This window comes from Rhinopithecus roxellana, chromosome 12 (assembly GCF_007565055.1).
Source record: "Rhinopithecus roxellana isolate Shanxi Qingling chromosome 12, ASM756505v1, whole genome shotgun sequence".
In the NCBI taxonomy this organism is placed as follows: Eukaryota; Metazoa; Chordata; class Mammalia; order Primates; family Cercopithecidae; genus Rhinopithecus; species Rhinopithecus roxellana.
In genome coordinates this window covers 90326962-90341291 of record NC_044560.1, presented here as the reverse complement: position 1 = coordinate 90341291, position 14330 = coordinate 90326962, and the positions used below count along the sequence as shown (strand labels likewise).

General features: G+C 40.8%; 1 protein-coding gene across 18 annotated transcripts in view; it reads right to left on the bottom strand.

Annotated features, from left to right (window-relative positions):
• The window catches only part of LOC104675570 (microtubule-actin cross-linking factor 1), a 392257-nt gene that overhangs the window by 223909 nt on the left and 154018 nt on the right, over positions 1-14330 (bottom strand). For all 18 annotated transcript variants that reach the window (XM_030942495.1, XM_030942497.1, XM_030942493.1 and 15 more), the window contains 2 exons: positions 13342-13419; positions 9713-9805 (listed from right to left, as the gene is read on the bottom strand). In XM_030942495.1, coding sequence (XP_030798355.1) covers positions 9713-9805; positions 13342-13419 — 171 coding nt within the window. The remainder of the gene's footprint in view (positions 1-9712; positions 9806-13341; positions 13420-14330) is intronic.

Genomic DNA, 14330 nt, shown 5'->3' with positions numbered 1-14330 from the left:
TACTCTCTTCTAACTACTGCAGGAGTGGAAATCTGTACTCAGTTGCCAGTTGTGTAAAATAAGAAGTTCCCCCACTGTTCTGAATTGGTAATTAGACTGCATGGACCAAGAGCTCAATCAAAGAGATAACACTTGTTGCCATTTCGGAGTAAGAGAAGAAGCTGCTAAAAAGAGGCTCAGGTGGTTTTTACTCCCATTGCAGTAGGGCAGGAAGTCTGAATTTCGGATTGTAAAAGTTGGATTCAAAAATCACCTTATGGTATCAGTGAACACTCCTCCACCCCAATTTTTTTTTATTATAGTGTCTGCTATATGGGAAAAGACTACAATCCAAAGGGCTGTGAATGGAGAATAAAATTATATACGTGTTTCTTTCCTATTGCAGTTATTTATTCTACACCAAAAGGATCCAGGCCACACAGCAGAAAGCAGCAGCCTGCCTGGTTCCATGCAAGCCATAAAGACTTACACTAGCATAGCCTTAACTATCTTTCCTGGAGACCTTAAAAAAAAAAAGGAAGAGACCACAAAAGGAAAGCAACAAGAAGCCCTAAAGCAACAGCTTTTACACAATCCCTTCTAAGACCCTCCTGATGTCCCATCTGCCTCACAACTGCAGTAGGTGTTCCTCCCCTAAGCCTTATCCTTAAGGCTGACTGCAAAACTGCAGCACCATCTTATGGCCATCACAAACTATAGCAAGAAATAAGCGAAGACAGCATGGGAAAGAAACTCAGGCTATTGTAAATCATTTAATTAACAAAGAATCTGACATTACAATATGAAGTTCTCTAGGCAGGTACCAGGCCTTCACTCCTCCAGTGAAGAAACCTGGAACTATGGAAACTTTAAGCTGCACTTGAATTTTATGAAAGACATACAAGCAAACCAAAATCCTGAAACTGATCAACTTAGGGGCAAGAGAGATAGCTGCTTAATATGACTACTACTACTGTAGAGTTTCTCTGAGAATTTATTTCTGTGAGTCTTTTTTTAAAATTCTGCATATGTCAGACCAATCAGACCTTCATTTCCTTCCGCTCCAGAGAAAAACTGGTCTAGGAAAGGAGCAGAGATTTCAGTAAGGTGGATCTAGGTTCAACTTCCCAGCTCATAAGCTAAGTAACTTAACTAGTTTCAGTGGTTCAGTTTCCTTAGTTGTAAAATGTGCATACTACAACCTACTTAATGGGTTTGTAGACAAAGTTAATGAGATAATGTCCATAAAGTACTTGGCTCAGTACTTGACCCACAGCAAATTTCTTTTCTTCCCATTTATTACTGGAGCTAAAAGTTGTAAGACATCCCCAGCCCCCAGGGGGATCCTAAGATATAGATGGTCCCTGACTTAAAATGGTCCAACTTGTTTTTCGACTTTCCAATGGTGAGAGAAATCCATATGCATTCAGTAGAAACTGTACTTCAAGTACTCATAGAACCATTCTGTTTTTCACTTTCAGTACAGCATTCAATAAATTACATGAGCCAGTCAACACTTTACTATCAAACAGGCTTTGTGTTACATGATTTTGGCCAAATGCTCAATGGTAAGCTAATATAAGTGTTCACAGTACGTTTAAGATAGGCTAAATTATAGTTTTCAGTATGTGTATTAGATATATTTTCAACTAAGTTAACTCTGATTACAAGAACTTTCCCCAAGACCTTTTCTCTTCTAACCTAGTCTCTTAACACAAGACCCACTGCCTTCTAGGAAAGCACACTTTGAGGCCTATACATTCTTTATGCCTTCTCCTTTGGCATTTTCTAGATAACTCTTTACTGCCCACAGGTCTCCCACAGAGACAGCCAGAGTGAAAGACTCCAAAGCAAAATAACTCATTCATTCATTCATTCATTCCACAAACACAAGCGGTGCCTCAACTATATGCCAAGCACCAAGTGCCATGAAGTGCACAAAAATGTAAACCTCAAGTCTAGCCAGCTAAGACCTCCCTGTTTTTTGAAAATTTCAAAATGCCAGGCATACACTAGTACTTAACAAACATTTGAGGGTTGGAAAACTAGTTTTGTCAGATTCTGACTACAAAGAATTTATAGTATCTTTTAGACGAACTATGAATCTTAACACATACCTTAAAACAAGCTTGGACAAAGCCAAAAGACGAGAAATCATATCTGGGAGTATAACCCAAAAAAGTCAGTTGGTCTCTGTGTTTCAGTTTCCTTATCTGAGAAATGGGCATAAGAAAACAGGCATTACAGCCTATTTATCTGGTCTACCTACTCCAAAGCTTTGAGAAGATCAAATTCATGAAATAATCCATTCACTTAATAAACATTTACTGACTGCCTATTCTATGCCAGGCAAAGAAAAGAACAAAAGAGACAAAAATCCCTGTCATTGTTAAGCTTACATACTAACATGGGCATCCAGGTAGCAAATAAACAAGTAAACATGTAATATGTCAAATAGTAGTAAATGTTACCCAATACAATACTGTAAGTCATACAGTACCTTTGAGAGCAATTCAGCAAAATATACACAAATTGAAGGAAAGTATGTAACCCAGCAATTTCAGTCCAGTTATCAATCCCAAAACCCTCTTTGCTATATGCACAAGGATGCATATGCACAGATGTTCGCTGTGGCAATGAATGTTTTATTCACACAATTAAATAATATATTACAAATAATAGATGTGTTACACAGCTACAGGGGTCACCACTTACATTATATTAAATTAGTTAAAATGAACAAATCAGACTGGGCACGGGGGCTCACGCCTGTAATCACAGCACTTTGGGAGGCCAAGGCAGGTGGATCATCTGACGTCAGGAGTTTCAGACCAGCCTGGCCAAAATGGCAAAACCCTGTCTCTAATAAGAATACAAAAATTAGCTGGGTGTGGTGGCACATGCCTGTAATCCCAGCTACTCAGGAGGCTAAGGCAGAAGAATCACCTGAACCCGGGAGGCAGACGTTGCAGTGAGCTGAGATCACACCACTACACTCCAGCCTGGACAACAAGAGAAAAATTTCGTCTCAAGAAAAAAAAAAAAAGAACAAATCAGGTCTCCCTTTATTAATACAGATAAACTTCAAAAATAAAGTTTAAGAAAAAAGGGGAAGGCCAGGCACAGTGGCTCACACCTGTAATCCCAGCACTTTGGGAGGCCAAGGCAGGTGGATCACGAAGTCAGAAGATCGAGATCCTGGCTAACACGGTGAAACCCCATCTCTACTGAAAATATACAAAATTGGCCAGGCAAGTGGCGGGCGCCTGTAGTCCCAGCTACTTGGGAGACTGAGGCAGGAGAATGGCATGAACCCGGGAAGCGGAGCTTGCAGTGAGCTGAGATCACACCACTGCACTCCAGCCTGGGTGACAGAGTAAGACTCCATCTCAAAAAAAAAAGAAAAAAGGGGAAAAAAGGATATACCAAAGATACTATGTGTGTCAAATATAAAGACATACAAGCAACAGTACATATTGTTTATGAATACCTCATCTGCTGTAAATGTACAGAAGCATGTATGGGAATGATACACATCAACTTCAGGATAATATTTACCTGGGGAGCAGAGAGGGCAAGAAAGTTGAATGTATCTGAGATGTTTTATTGCTTTAAAGAGGAAGAGAGAAAAAAAACCCTGAAGCAAACACAACAAAATTAACACCTGTTAAATTCTGAAGGTAACTACACACATAAGGATCTGTTATATACTCTTCCGAGTATTTGAGATTTTCAAAACTAAAAACTCAAATTAAAATTAAAAAGAACCTCTACCATTTAGCACATTAAAAAAAAATGTGTTAAAGCATTTTAGAAACCATAAACCTCTGCATTAAGTTATCGATAATACCAGCCTCATCAGCAAGCGCAAATCTTTAATCTGGATCCAGCCTCTCCCTTCTCCTTCAACTGAATAATTCCTGTGAGGTGAAAACTACCACCCATGTCTACATGTACATTATTATTCTACTTCATTAACACCAATAACAGAGACAGACCGTAATAACAATGTTGCTGATTCCCTAACATGTAGCAGTTCTACTATTAATTTCCGTTTGGCTTTACATAGCACACGTTCTTGGTGAGAACAGCCAATAGATGTTCAATAACAAAAGACTAGAAAACTACAATGACAGATAAACTAGCAAGAGACATACCATGCCAAATCTGATGCAAGACAAGGCTGGGGGTGTGGGGTGGGGGCACTCCACATGATCCTTCATCAGTCAATCAAAAGTTTTACAAGCAGAGACCCTTTCCCCACACACCGGAACACTTAGCTAATATAGGCAAAAACCAAGCCCTCAGGACGGCAAAGAAAAGGAATTCATAGTTAAAACTGAGAAAATATTCTGGGAGCAGTGCCCTCACCTACAAGAAGACAAATAAATAGGCATTTGGCTGTGCTGAAATAACAGAGAAAAGCAGGTAGCCAATATGCATGCAGAAGACAGATTAGGCCAAAGTTGCTATTACCTTTCTGTAAAATTGGTAACAGGAAAAAGAACAGTGGACTCTGTCAAAAGCCCTGGAAATTATAAAGTCAATTAATAATTACAATAAGTTGTTACTGGTAACTGCTGCCCACTGTTGAGTTCATACTGTGTCCCATCATCCTAACCCATACCTCTCTCATTCTCTAAACCTCTGTCAAGTTATTTTATGGTATGTCTGTTCCCACTCTCCTAAAAAATAAAAGTTCAACTAGATAGTCCATATATAGTTCAATTTTGTATCTTCTGTAGTAGACTTTTTTTTTTTTTTTTTTTTTTTTTTGAGATGGAGTCTCGTGTAGTCTAGGCTGGAGTATAGTGGCACAATCTCGGCTCACTGCAGCCTCCACCTCCCGGGTTCAAGTGATTCTCATGCTTTGCAGCCTCCTGAGTAGGTGGGACTACAGGCGTGTGCCACCATACCTGGTTAATTTTTGTATTTTTAGTAGAGATGGGGTTTCACCACGTTGGCCAGGCTGATCTTGAACTCCTGACCTCAAGTGATCTGCCCACCTAGGCCTCCCGAAGTGCTGGTATTACAGGTGTGAGCCACTGCACTCAGCCGTCTATCTTCTGTAGACTCTACCTAAGACCTTGCTCATAACCGATTCCCAGTCAATGTTTGTGGAATTCAATTAAATAATACATTTTCCTGCAAACTAAAACCACAAAGAGATACAATTTCACACTCACTGTGATGGCTATAATCTACAACAGACAATAAATACTGGTGAGGATGTGAAGACACAGGAAACCACATACATTGCTGGTAGGAATGTAAAATGATACGCCATTTTGGAAGACAATTTGGCAGTTTCTTTAAAAGTTAAACATGCTTACTGTACAATCAAGAAATCCCATTCCTAGGTATATACATGTATACACAAGAGAAATGAAAACATAAACCCACATAGATTGGTATGGTATGAATACATATCAACTTTATTTATAATAGTGAAAAAGTGGGGCCGGGCGCGGTGGCTCAAGCCTGTAATCCCAGCACTTTGGGAGGCCGAGACGGGCGGATCACGAGGTCAGGAGATCGAGACCATCCTGGCTAAAACGGTGAAACCCCGTCTCTACTAAAAAAATACAAAAAAACTAGCCAGGCGAGGTGGCGGGCGCCTGTAGTCCCAGCTACTCAGGAGTCTGAGGCAGGAGAATGGTGTAAACCCGGGAGACAGAGCTTGTAGTAAGCTGAGATCTGGCCATTGCACTCCAGCCTGGGCCACAGAGCGAGACTCCGTCTCAAAAAAAAAAAAAAAAAAAGTGAAAAAGTGAAAACCACTCAAATGTTTATCAACTGACTTAATATTTAAACAAAATACATGACATATCCATACAACAGAGTATTCAGCAATAAAAAAAGAATGAAGTACTGATATGTGCCACAACATGGATGAACCAAAAAATATTATGCTAAGTGAAAAAAGCCAGATACAAAAGACCATCTATCATAGGATTCCATTTATATGAAATGTCCAGAATAGGTGAATCTATTAAAATAGAAAATAAGTTAGTGGCTGCCTGAGGCTGGTGATGAAAATGGGCAGTAAGTGTAAATGAACAAGAAGGATCTTATTTGGATGATGAAAATGTCCCCAAACTAGATTATGGTGATGGTTGTACAACTCACAAAAATCATTAAATTACACAAGGAAAATAAGTTGATTTGATGGTATATAAGTTACACCTCAGTAAAGTTGTTTTTAATGACAGCGTTTTCCTAAAATAAACAAACAATAGAAATTATAACCAAAAAGGTGTTTTAAAACATTTAGCTAACTACTGAGAAAGGGAAGATACAGAATGGAGGGAGCAGAGATGGAAGCTAGACTTCTCTGAACACAATTTGTATTTAACTTTTTAAAATTTCCCTTTGGAACAATGTAAATGATCTACATAACGTAAGGTAAAATTGAAAGGAAAAAAGCAACCCCCTAGAACTGAAAGCAAATAAAAACAAATGAACCTTAATTGTGTATTGAATTTGTGGCTTAACAACAACAGAGATAAATTATTTCAAGTGACTTTAGAATATAGTAATTTGTGGCTGGGCCCAGTGGCTCATGCCTATAATTCCAGCACTTTAGGAGGCTGAGGGAGGAGGATGACTTGAGCCCAGGAATTCAATATTAGCCTGGGCAATATAGTGAGACCCTCATCTACTTTTTCAAAATAATAAATGAAATAAAATATAATTATTTGCACATCCTTAGAAAATATACACTAAGGACAAAAAGAACTGCAATGCAATAATAAAATTCTAAGTAATCATACTGCTAACAATAACATTCACATTGTTACTTGGATTCAAATATATTACAAGTAATACATACGACTTTACAGATCTCTGTGTGTGTAGGAAAAGAGTAGGTAACAACATTACTGTTAAGATCAAGATTTTCAGTATAAGAAAAAAAAAAGATAGAAATATAAAGTCAAATAAGTTAAATAAAACCCTGCAATCCTAAATTTGAATTTGAAATACCAGCACAAATTCATGGGGTTTTTTTGTTTGTTTGTTTGCTTGGTTTCTTGTTGTTGTTGTTGTTGTTTAGAGATAATACAAGTATTGCCTAGCTCTGTCCATAGAAAAAGCCTAGAAATAATGGGCAATCGGCCGGGCGTGGTGGCTCACGCCTGTAATCCAAGCACTTTGAGAAGCCGAGGCAGGTGGATCACCTGAGGTCAGGAGTTTGAGACCAGCCTGGCCAACATGGTAAAACCCCATCTCTACTAATAATAAAAAAATTAGCTGAGTGTGGTGGCACACGCCTGTAATCCCAGCTACTTGGGAGGCTGAGGCAGGAGAATCGCTTGCACCCGGGAGGCAGAGGTTTCGGTAAGCCAAGATGGCATCATTGCACTCCAGCCTGGGCAACAAGAGCAAAACTCTGCCTCAAAAAAAAAAAAAAAAAAGGAAAGAAAGAAAGAAATAATGCGCAACCTAGGAGCATTCAGACTGTGGTCAATAAATAGAGAACCAGTTCCTAGGAGAAATTAAGAATTTCAGGCTTGGGATAGAAAATATAAAAAAAGAGTCTGGAACACCTCATCACACAAGAAACAAAGGAAATTATCAAAGACCACTGTGGTCATGCCAAAGGACTCAGAGTCAACGTGAAAGCCTCTTTCCAGCCAAAGATGGAGCTATTTGATTTTATTAAGAAGAAGAATAACTGTATTTGATTGGAACAACATTAAGTCTGTTTAAAAATCCATGAGTCACAGTGATATTTTAAAAAATGATGGTGAACAAAGAAACTATTATTGGTCACCTTTGGAGAATCTTAGGGAACCAACTAATTATTCTGAAAACTAGTAAACAGAAAGAAATAAAATTTTTAAATGCTTCAGGGAAATGTTTTTTCTGGCCGGGCACGGTGGCTCATGCCTATAATTCCAGCACTTTGGGAGGCTGAGGCGGGTGGATCACCTGAGGTCGGGAGTTTAAGACCAGCCTGACCAACATGGAGAAACCCCATCTCTACTAAAAATACAAAATTAGCCGGGTGTAGTGGCACATGACTGTAATCCCAGCTACTCGGAAGACTGAGGCAGGAGAATCGCTTGAACCCAGGAAGCGGAGGTTGCAGTGAATGGAGACTGTGCCATTGCACTCCAGCCTGGGCAACAAGAGCAAAACAAAATGTTTTTTCTATTTAAACATTTGTTATGGCCTGGTGCAGTGGCTCACGCCTGTAATCCTAGCACTTTGGGAGACCGAGGCAGGTGGATCACCTGAGGTCAGGAGTTCGAGACCAGCCTGGCCAACATGGTGAAACTCCATCTCTACTAAAAACGCATAAATTAGCTGGGCGTGTTGGCAGGTGCCTGTAATCCCAGCTACTTGCGAGGCTGAGGCAGGAGAATCGCTTGAACCCGGGAGGTGGAGGTTGCAGCGAGCCAAGAACACATCATTGTACTCCAGCCTGGGCAAGTAGAGTGAAACTCCCTCAAAAAAAAAAAAAAGAAAGAAAAGAAAAGAAAAAAATTAATTTAGTTGTAGTAGTTGGGGTGAATACAGACAGTGAATAAATTCTCCTTACCTCACATCTATGAGACTAACATTGGTCACTCACAGTGAGGGCAGATTTGTGGCCAAAAAACAAACAAATTTCTCTAAAAGCTCCTCTGTTCAGAAGAGTTCCAAAGGGATAACTGTAGTCCTCCATGAAAGCTCAACAAAGTTTCCCATTCTGCCAAAGCACACCTGCCAAGTTCATGTTCCTGGTTATCCCCATGCCCAATGCTTGCCTGAGGATACTCTGTGGTTCCACAAAAATACATGTTACCACCACACAATCCTAGCCCTATCCATGCTGGTGACTGCCAGCATTGGTTCCAAACTAGAGCCTCAAGAAACAAGCTAAGCACTCAGCTTTTTCTCTCAGGAATTCAGGGACACCTGTTGTTCTATCTTTAACCAGCAGGTAGCGCCAACTCCCCAGCTAGGATGTCACCTTGGCCTCATCCCTGGAGTCAGACCCTGCCTTCTCTTCCCACTAGCTGAGGAAATGCTCCCTCTAATCCATCAGCCTCATGTGCAGCAACTCGGTATCAGAGAGCTATCTGAGAAATAGCTTTGACCTAAAAGGGATGTAAAAGAACAGCCTTTTTATAAAAATAGGGCTGTACTTTTCCAAGAGTAATTCAGATCTAAAAAGGATTTGCCTTCTTAGGAAGAGGAAGGCCATGTGACCATGTGAACATTCAAGATGCTCTTGGGTGTGATGGCCGCTGCAAGGTTGTGCTTGCCAGCACATATACAAACCCAGATACTAAAGTATTATAATTAACGAGGCTTGTTTAAAGGTTATAAGAGATGAGAAAAAGTCTACATTAGAGCAGGATTATGAACCTTCACTCCACCCTTCTAAAGCATCAACACCAACAGCTTTTCTCAACCCTCATATTCTGAGTCCTTCAAGAGCCTCATTTTGATTCAGCTGAGCAAACAGATCTCTAATAATCAGACTGCTGAGGACAGGGCCAAACCACAAATGGGTAAAAAAAAAATCCCTCCATTTCATTAAGCAAATAATTAGAAAGTTTTGGGTTTACGATACAACAGCTTGTCTCCAGACCAATCTTAATTTTCCTTTCCAACTCCCATCCACCTTTGTTCACTGCCATATAGAGAGAAGGAAGGCTCAATGCTGTCTGTGCAAGGCAGTGCAACTTTCTAGGCCATGTCCAAATCAAGCAGCAGGAATCCCAAACTTCACATACCCTACCTGGAAATGCAAAATAATGGTCCAGATCAGACCTAGGGTCAACTTGGGGTTGCCATCTGTGATGTCATCATTGCGAATATTCACTAGTTTCACCTGAAAAAGAAACAAAAGCAAGACTCAGAGAGGACTTTTTGTTTTGATTAAATTTTTGCATCATTTCATTATTAATTTATAGTTAAACCGATTTCTTTTTTGGTGTACAGTTCTATGAGTTTCAACACATGTATAGATTCATGCAACTACCACCACAAAACACTTTCATCACCCCAAAAAGATCCCTTGTGCTGGCCCCCTCCTTGTAGTTAAACCCAACTCTCACCCCTAATTCCTGACAACCACTGATATGATCCTGATCCCTTGTTTTGCTTTTTCCAGAGTGCAGCATGCAACATTTTGAAACAGACTTTTTATTTCTCTCAGCATAATGCCCTTGAGATCCCTATCCAAGTTGTTGCATGAATCAACAGTTTGCTCCTTTTGATCACTGAGTAGTATTCCATTATAGAGATATGCTACTCTTTGTTCACCCATTTATCCATTGAAGGGTATGTGAACTATTTCTAGTTTTTGGCAATTATGAATATTCATGTACAGGTTTTTGTGTGAGCATAGTAATTTCTTTAGGGCATATTCCTAGGAGTGGGATTGCTGGGTTATATGATATATGATTAGCTTTATAAGAAGTCATCAGAGTGGCTATGCCATTTTGCATTCTCACCAGAAAAGCAACCTCACAAGCACAAGGTATTGTGGGTGACTTTTTTATTGCCATCAGGTCCAAGATTTCTTTCTTTTTTGCCTTTTTTTTTTTTTTTAAGGTTCTGAGAGAGAAAGACAAAAAACAGAGATGCCTCTCTTCTCTCACCAGTCTTTGGCCTGCTCTCACCTCCATTTGTCACAGATATCCATACCGCCATGCCTCCCGCAGCACCTGCTTTACTCCTAAAATCTCATCCCCGCAACACAATGTGCCCTGACACACCCTCTCCCCAGGCTGACTTACTGCCCCAGTGTGCTGGGAACTGAGGAATTGCCTGGGATGTGGAACTTTAAAACTTTAAAACTTTAAAACTGGGAGTATCCTGGGCAAACCACCCTACTTCTACTTCACCTCTGTTAGCCTCCTCTATCATACCCTCAGAGTCCTGTGACACAGTCTCCTTCAGCTGTCCTCCCTTTATCTCTTCTATTGAACTGAAACTTGTGTATCTCAAAAGGACCCTAGTGACCTTCTCAAATGGAAGCCTCATTTCTCCCTTACATCTGAGCAAGTTCTTTCCCTTTTCTGTATCTTCGTCTCCTCTTCTATATGGTGGGAGTGGGGTAGAAGTGGGAAAACCTGTCCCCTCCCCAAGAATTTAGTTTTCCTAGTCACCAACAGTCGACAGTTGGTGGGTTACCAGTACCAGCCAAGTCCACATTCCTCAGACCTACCTCTGTTAGCGCTTTCCCCTTTCATTGTGAAGTCTACCACCTTTGGCCAAACCACCTTCTAATCTCTGCTAACCTTTTTCTCAATGACCTCAGTACCTAGCACCTATTCTCTTTTCCTGCCTCATCATCTACCATCTTTCCTGGAAATTTAGCATTTATATTGTTGTCCCAAATATTACCCTATCTGCACAAATTGCCTGCCTTTTGAATTCTGATGACTTTTTATTTTTCCATCTGCACAGCTACATCTTGGACTTTCCCATTACCAAGAACTGCTCTAGCAATCTCCCTGCCCTTCTTTGAATCCACTGTTCTTACTTGGCCACGTTTTCATTCTATCATAGTAACCAAAGTCACTTTTTGTCCTGATTTAGACTTCTAGCTAATCAATTCTTCTCATAAACCCTGCCCAGTAAGGGCCCCACCCTTTTCCTCTAGCTCCACACACAGCCATTTCAATGCTGCTTTCTCCCAGCAACCTCCACTTCTCCTACCACCTTTCATTTATCAATTTATTTCAGCAAATATTTATTAAGTGCCAATTGAGGACCATTCATTATGACAGATGAAGGTAAAATGTTAAGATCTTATTCCCCGTCCTCACAGAGCCTACAATGCATTGGAGCAAAGAGAGAAACAACAAGAAAGTAAGAAATGTTATATCAGAAGTAAATTGTTATGAGAGCAAACAGAGAATTTTCTAAGTTAATGAGAATTACTGATAAGAGTGACAAAAATGAACTGACTCCAAAAATACGCATACCATTTAATGTCATGTTGACCCTGTTGTTGCTTGGCAACCCTAGATATCCCAAATATTTTCCATACGGCTCACTCTAAGCAGATGAACTCTTTGACTCCCTCATCCATCTTCTTTCTACCACAAACCATCTCTGTATCTTCACCCCTCCCTCTGTCATTCTCCTTGTCTCTCAGAAGAAGAGATGTTTTTCTTTTCTTTTTCAAAGATGGCCACACCAGTTGTGCTCTGCTTCTCATCCATCAATCCCTGGATTTGGTTCCCTCAGTTAGGAAGCAAAGGAGGAAGGGTGCTGTGTAGAAAGCAGCATGGATAGTGGAAGGTGCACTAAACTGCATGTCAGAAGGCCTGAGTTAAAGTCCCAGCTTTGCTCTGACTTGTGATTTGAGGCAGGTCATTTACCAGTCCGGGTCTCAGTCTCTTTATCTATAAGAAGAAACTGGACTAGTATAACGTTAAGGTATCTTCTCGGTGAAACGTTCTGTGACTACTAATACTCCTCCTCATGCTCATTTTCAATCTTACTCTCTTCATTGGCTCCTCTTCCTATGTCTAAAAATGGGTTGTTGTCTTCCTCATCTAGGGAAGGAAAAACTTATTTCTCCCTTCATATATCTAGGTCTACTATACTCTAAATATCTTTCTCCTGTATTAAACTGCTCAATTAAGTTATCAATGCTTAACAACTTAGACTTTTTCTCAGATCTGATGTGGCATTCAACAATCCACACCACCCCCTTATCTCATTTTCACCGTGATATACCAATTTGGTCCTCTCTCTTCCTGGATGCTACACCTCTTTTCCATCTCTTTTCTAGTTTATTTTTCATCTTCATTTTGACCCCCACCTAAAGTGGGTCCACAAAACTCCATCTTTATCATCATGTTCTTCTCTGTGAACATTCTTCCTCTCAAGGAGGTCACAAATTCTGTGTAAGGAGTACTGAATGATTTCTCTAACCAGAATACAATTGCTCGCTAGCAAGTTAAGACTCAGAAGTGGGTCAATCAGATTTAGCATTTACTAAGAGCTTACAAGGGGCACTAAAAACATCTCTAAATAGGCCGGGTGTGGTGGCTCAAGCCTGTAATCCCAGCACTTTGGGAGGCCGAGGCGGGCGGATCACGAGGTCAGGAGATCGAGACCATCCTGGCTAACCCGGTGAAACCCCGTCTCTACTAAAAATACAAAAAACTAGCTGGGCAAGATGGCGGGCGCCTGTAGTCCCAGCTACTCGGGAGGCTGAGGCAGGAGAATGGCGTAAACTCAGGAGGCGGAGCTTGCAGTGAGCCGAGATGGCGCCACTGCACTCCAGCCTGGGTGACAGAGCAAGACTCCGTCTCAAAAAAAAAAAAAAAAAAAAAAAAACTCTCTAAATAGGGCCCCAATGCCAACACAGCCTAGAAGAATGGGGAAAGCATGTGATGGTCTTACCTGTCGCTGCTTTAGGAAGTCCAGGGCAATCTGCACATTCTGCAGCCTATGAAAACGCATCCTGCCCTTCTCCCGGGGCTGCAAACAAACAAACAAAAGGGATGTTAATTCTGGCTACACAATTTAACCATACAGACCCTTTCTCTTTTATTTCAAGGACTAAAGGACCACACAAGAATTCCTCACAGTAGAAGCCAGGCGTGGGAGCATTACATAAAGCACCCCCTAAGACCAGGCCTGTACGTGTTTCGACCAGGCTCTCTGAGGTCCCCAAAATGCCTTGTGTACCACTACACATCTCGCAAACACAGAATACTGTTTGACCACTAATGCTGAATCAATGCCACAGCTTCTGTTCAGGTTCATCTGCAGTCACATGTGGCAGAACTCGATTCTGGATGTGAGGTTAATGGGAACAGAGTTTGGCTCTATGGCTCCTAAAATCACAGTTAAATGCTATCATAGAGAAAGGGTGGAAAGTCCCAATTACATATTGCACAGTAATAGATGGAGTCAACCTTATTACAAACATGGCAAAAGGAGCTCAAGATAGCCAATTTTTGGCCAAGTGCAGTGACTCACACCTATAACCCCAACACTTTGGGAGGCCGAGGCAAGAGGACTGCTTGAGCCCGGGAGTTCGAGACAAGCCTGGCCAACGTGGTGAAACCCCATCTCTTCATTGGCTCCTCAAAAATTAGCCAGGCATGGTGGCACATGCCTGTAATCCCAGCTACTTGGGAGTCTGAAGCACAAGAATCGCTTAAACCCAGGAGGTCGAAGTTGCAGTGGGCCAAGATCATGTACTGTACTCCAGCCTGGGAGATGAAGTGAGACTCTACCTCAAAAAACAAAACAAAACAAAACAAAACAAAACAAAACAAAACAAAAACCAGATAGCTGATTTTTAACCATAGGAAATGAGAAGTTACATATACTCAAGAAACAAGTGAAAATATCCAAAATGGGAGGCAAAAATTAGGAAGTAA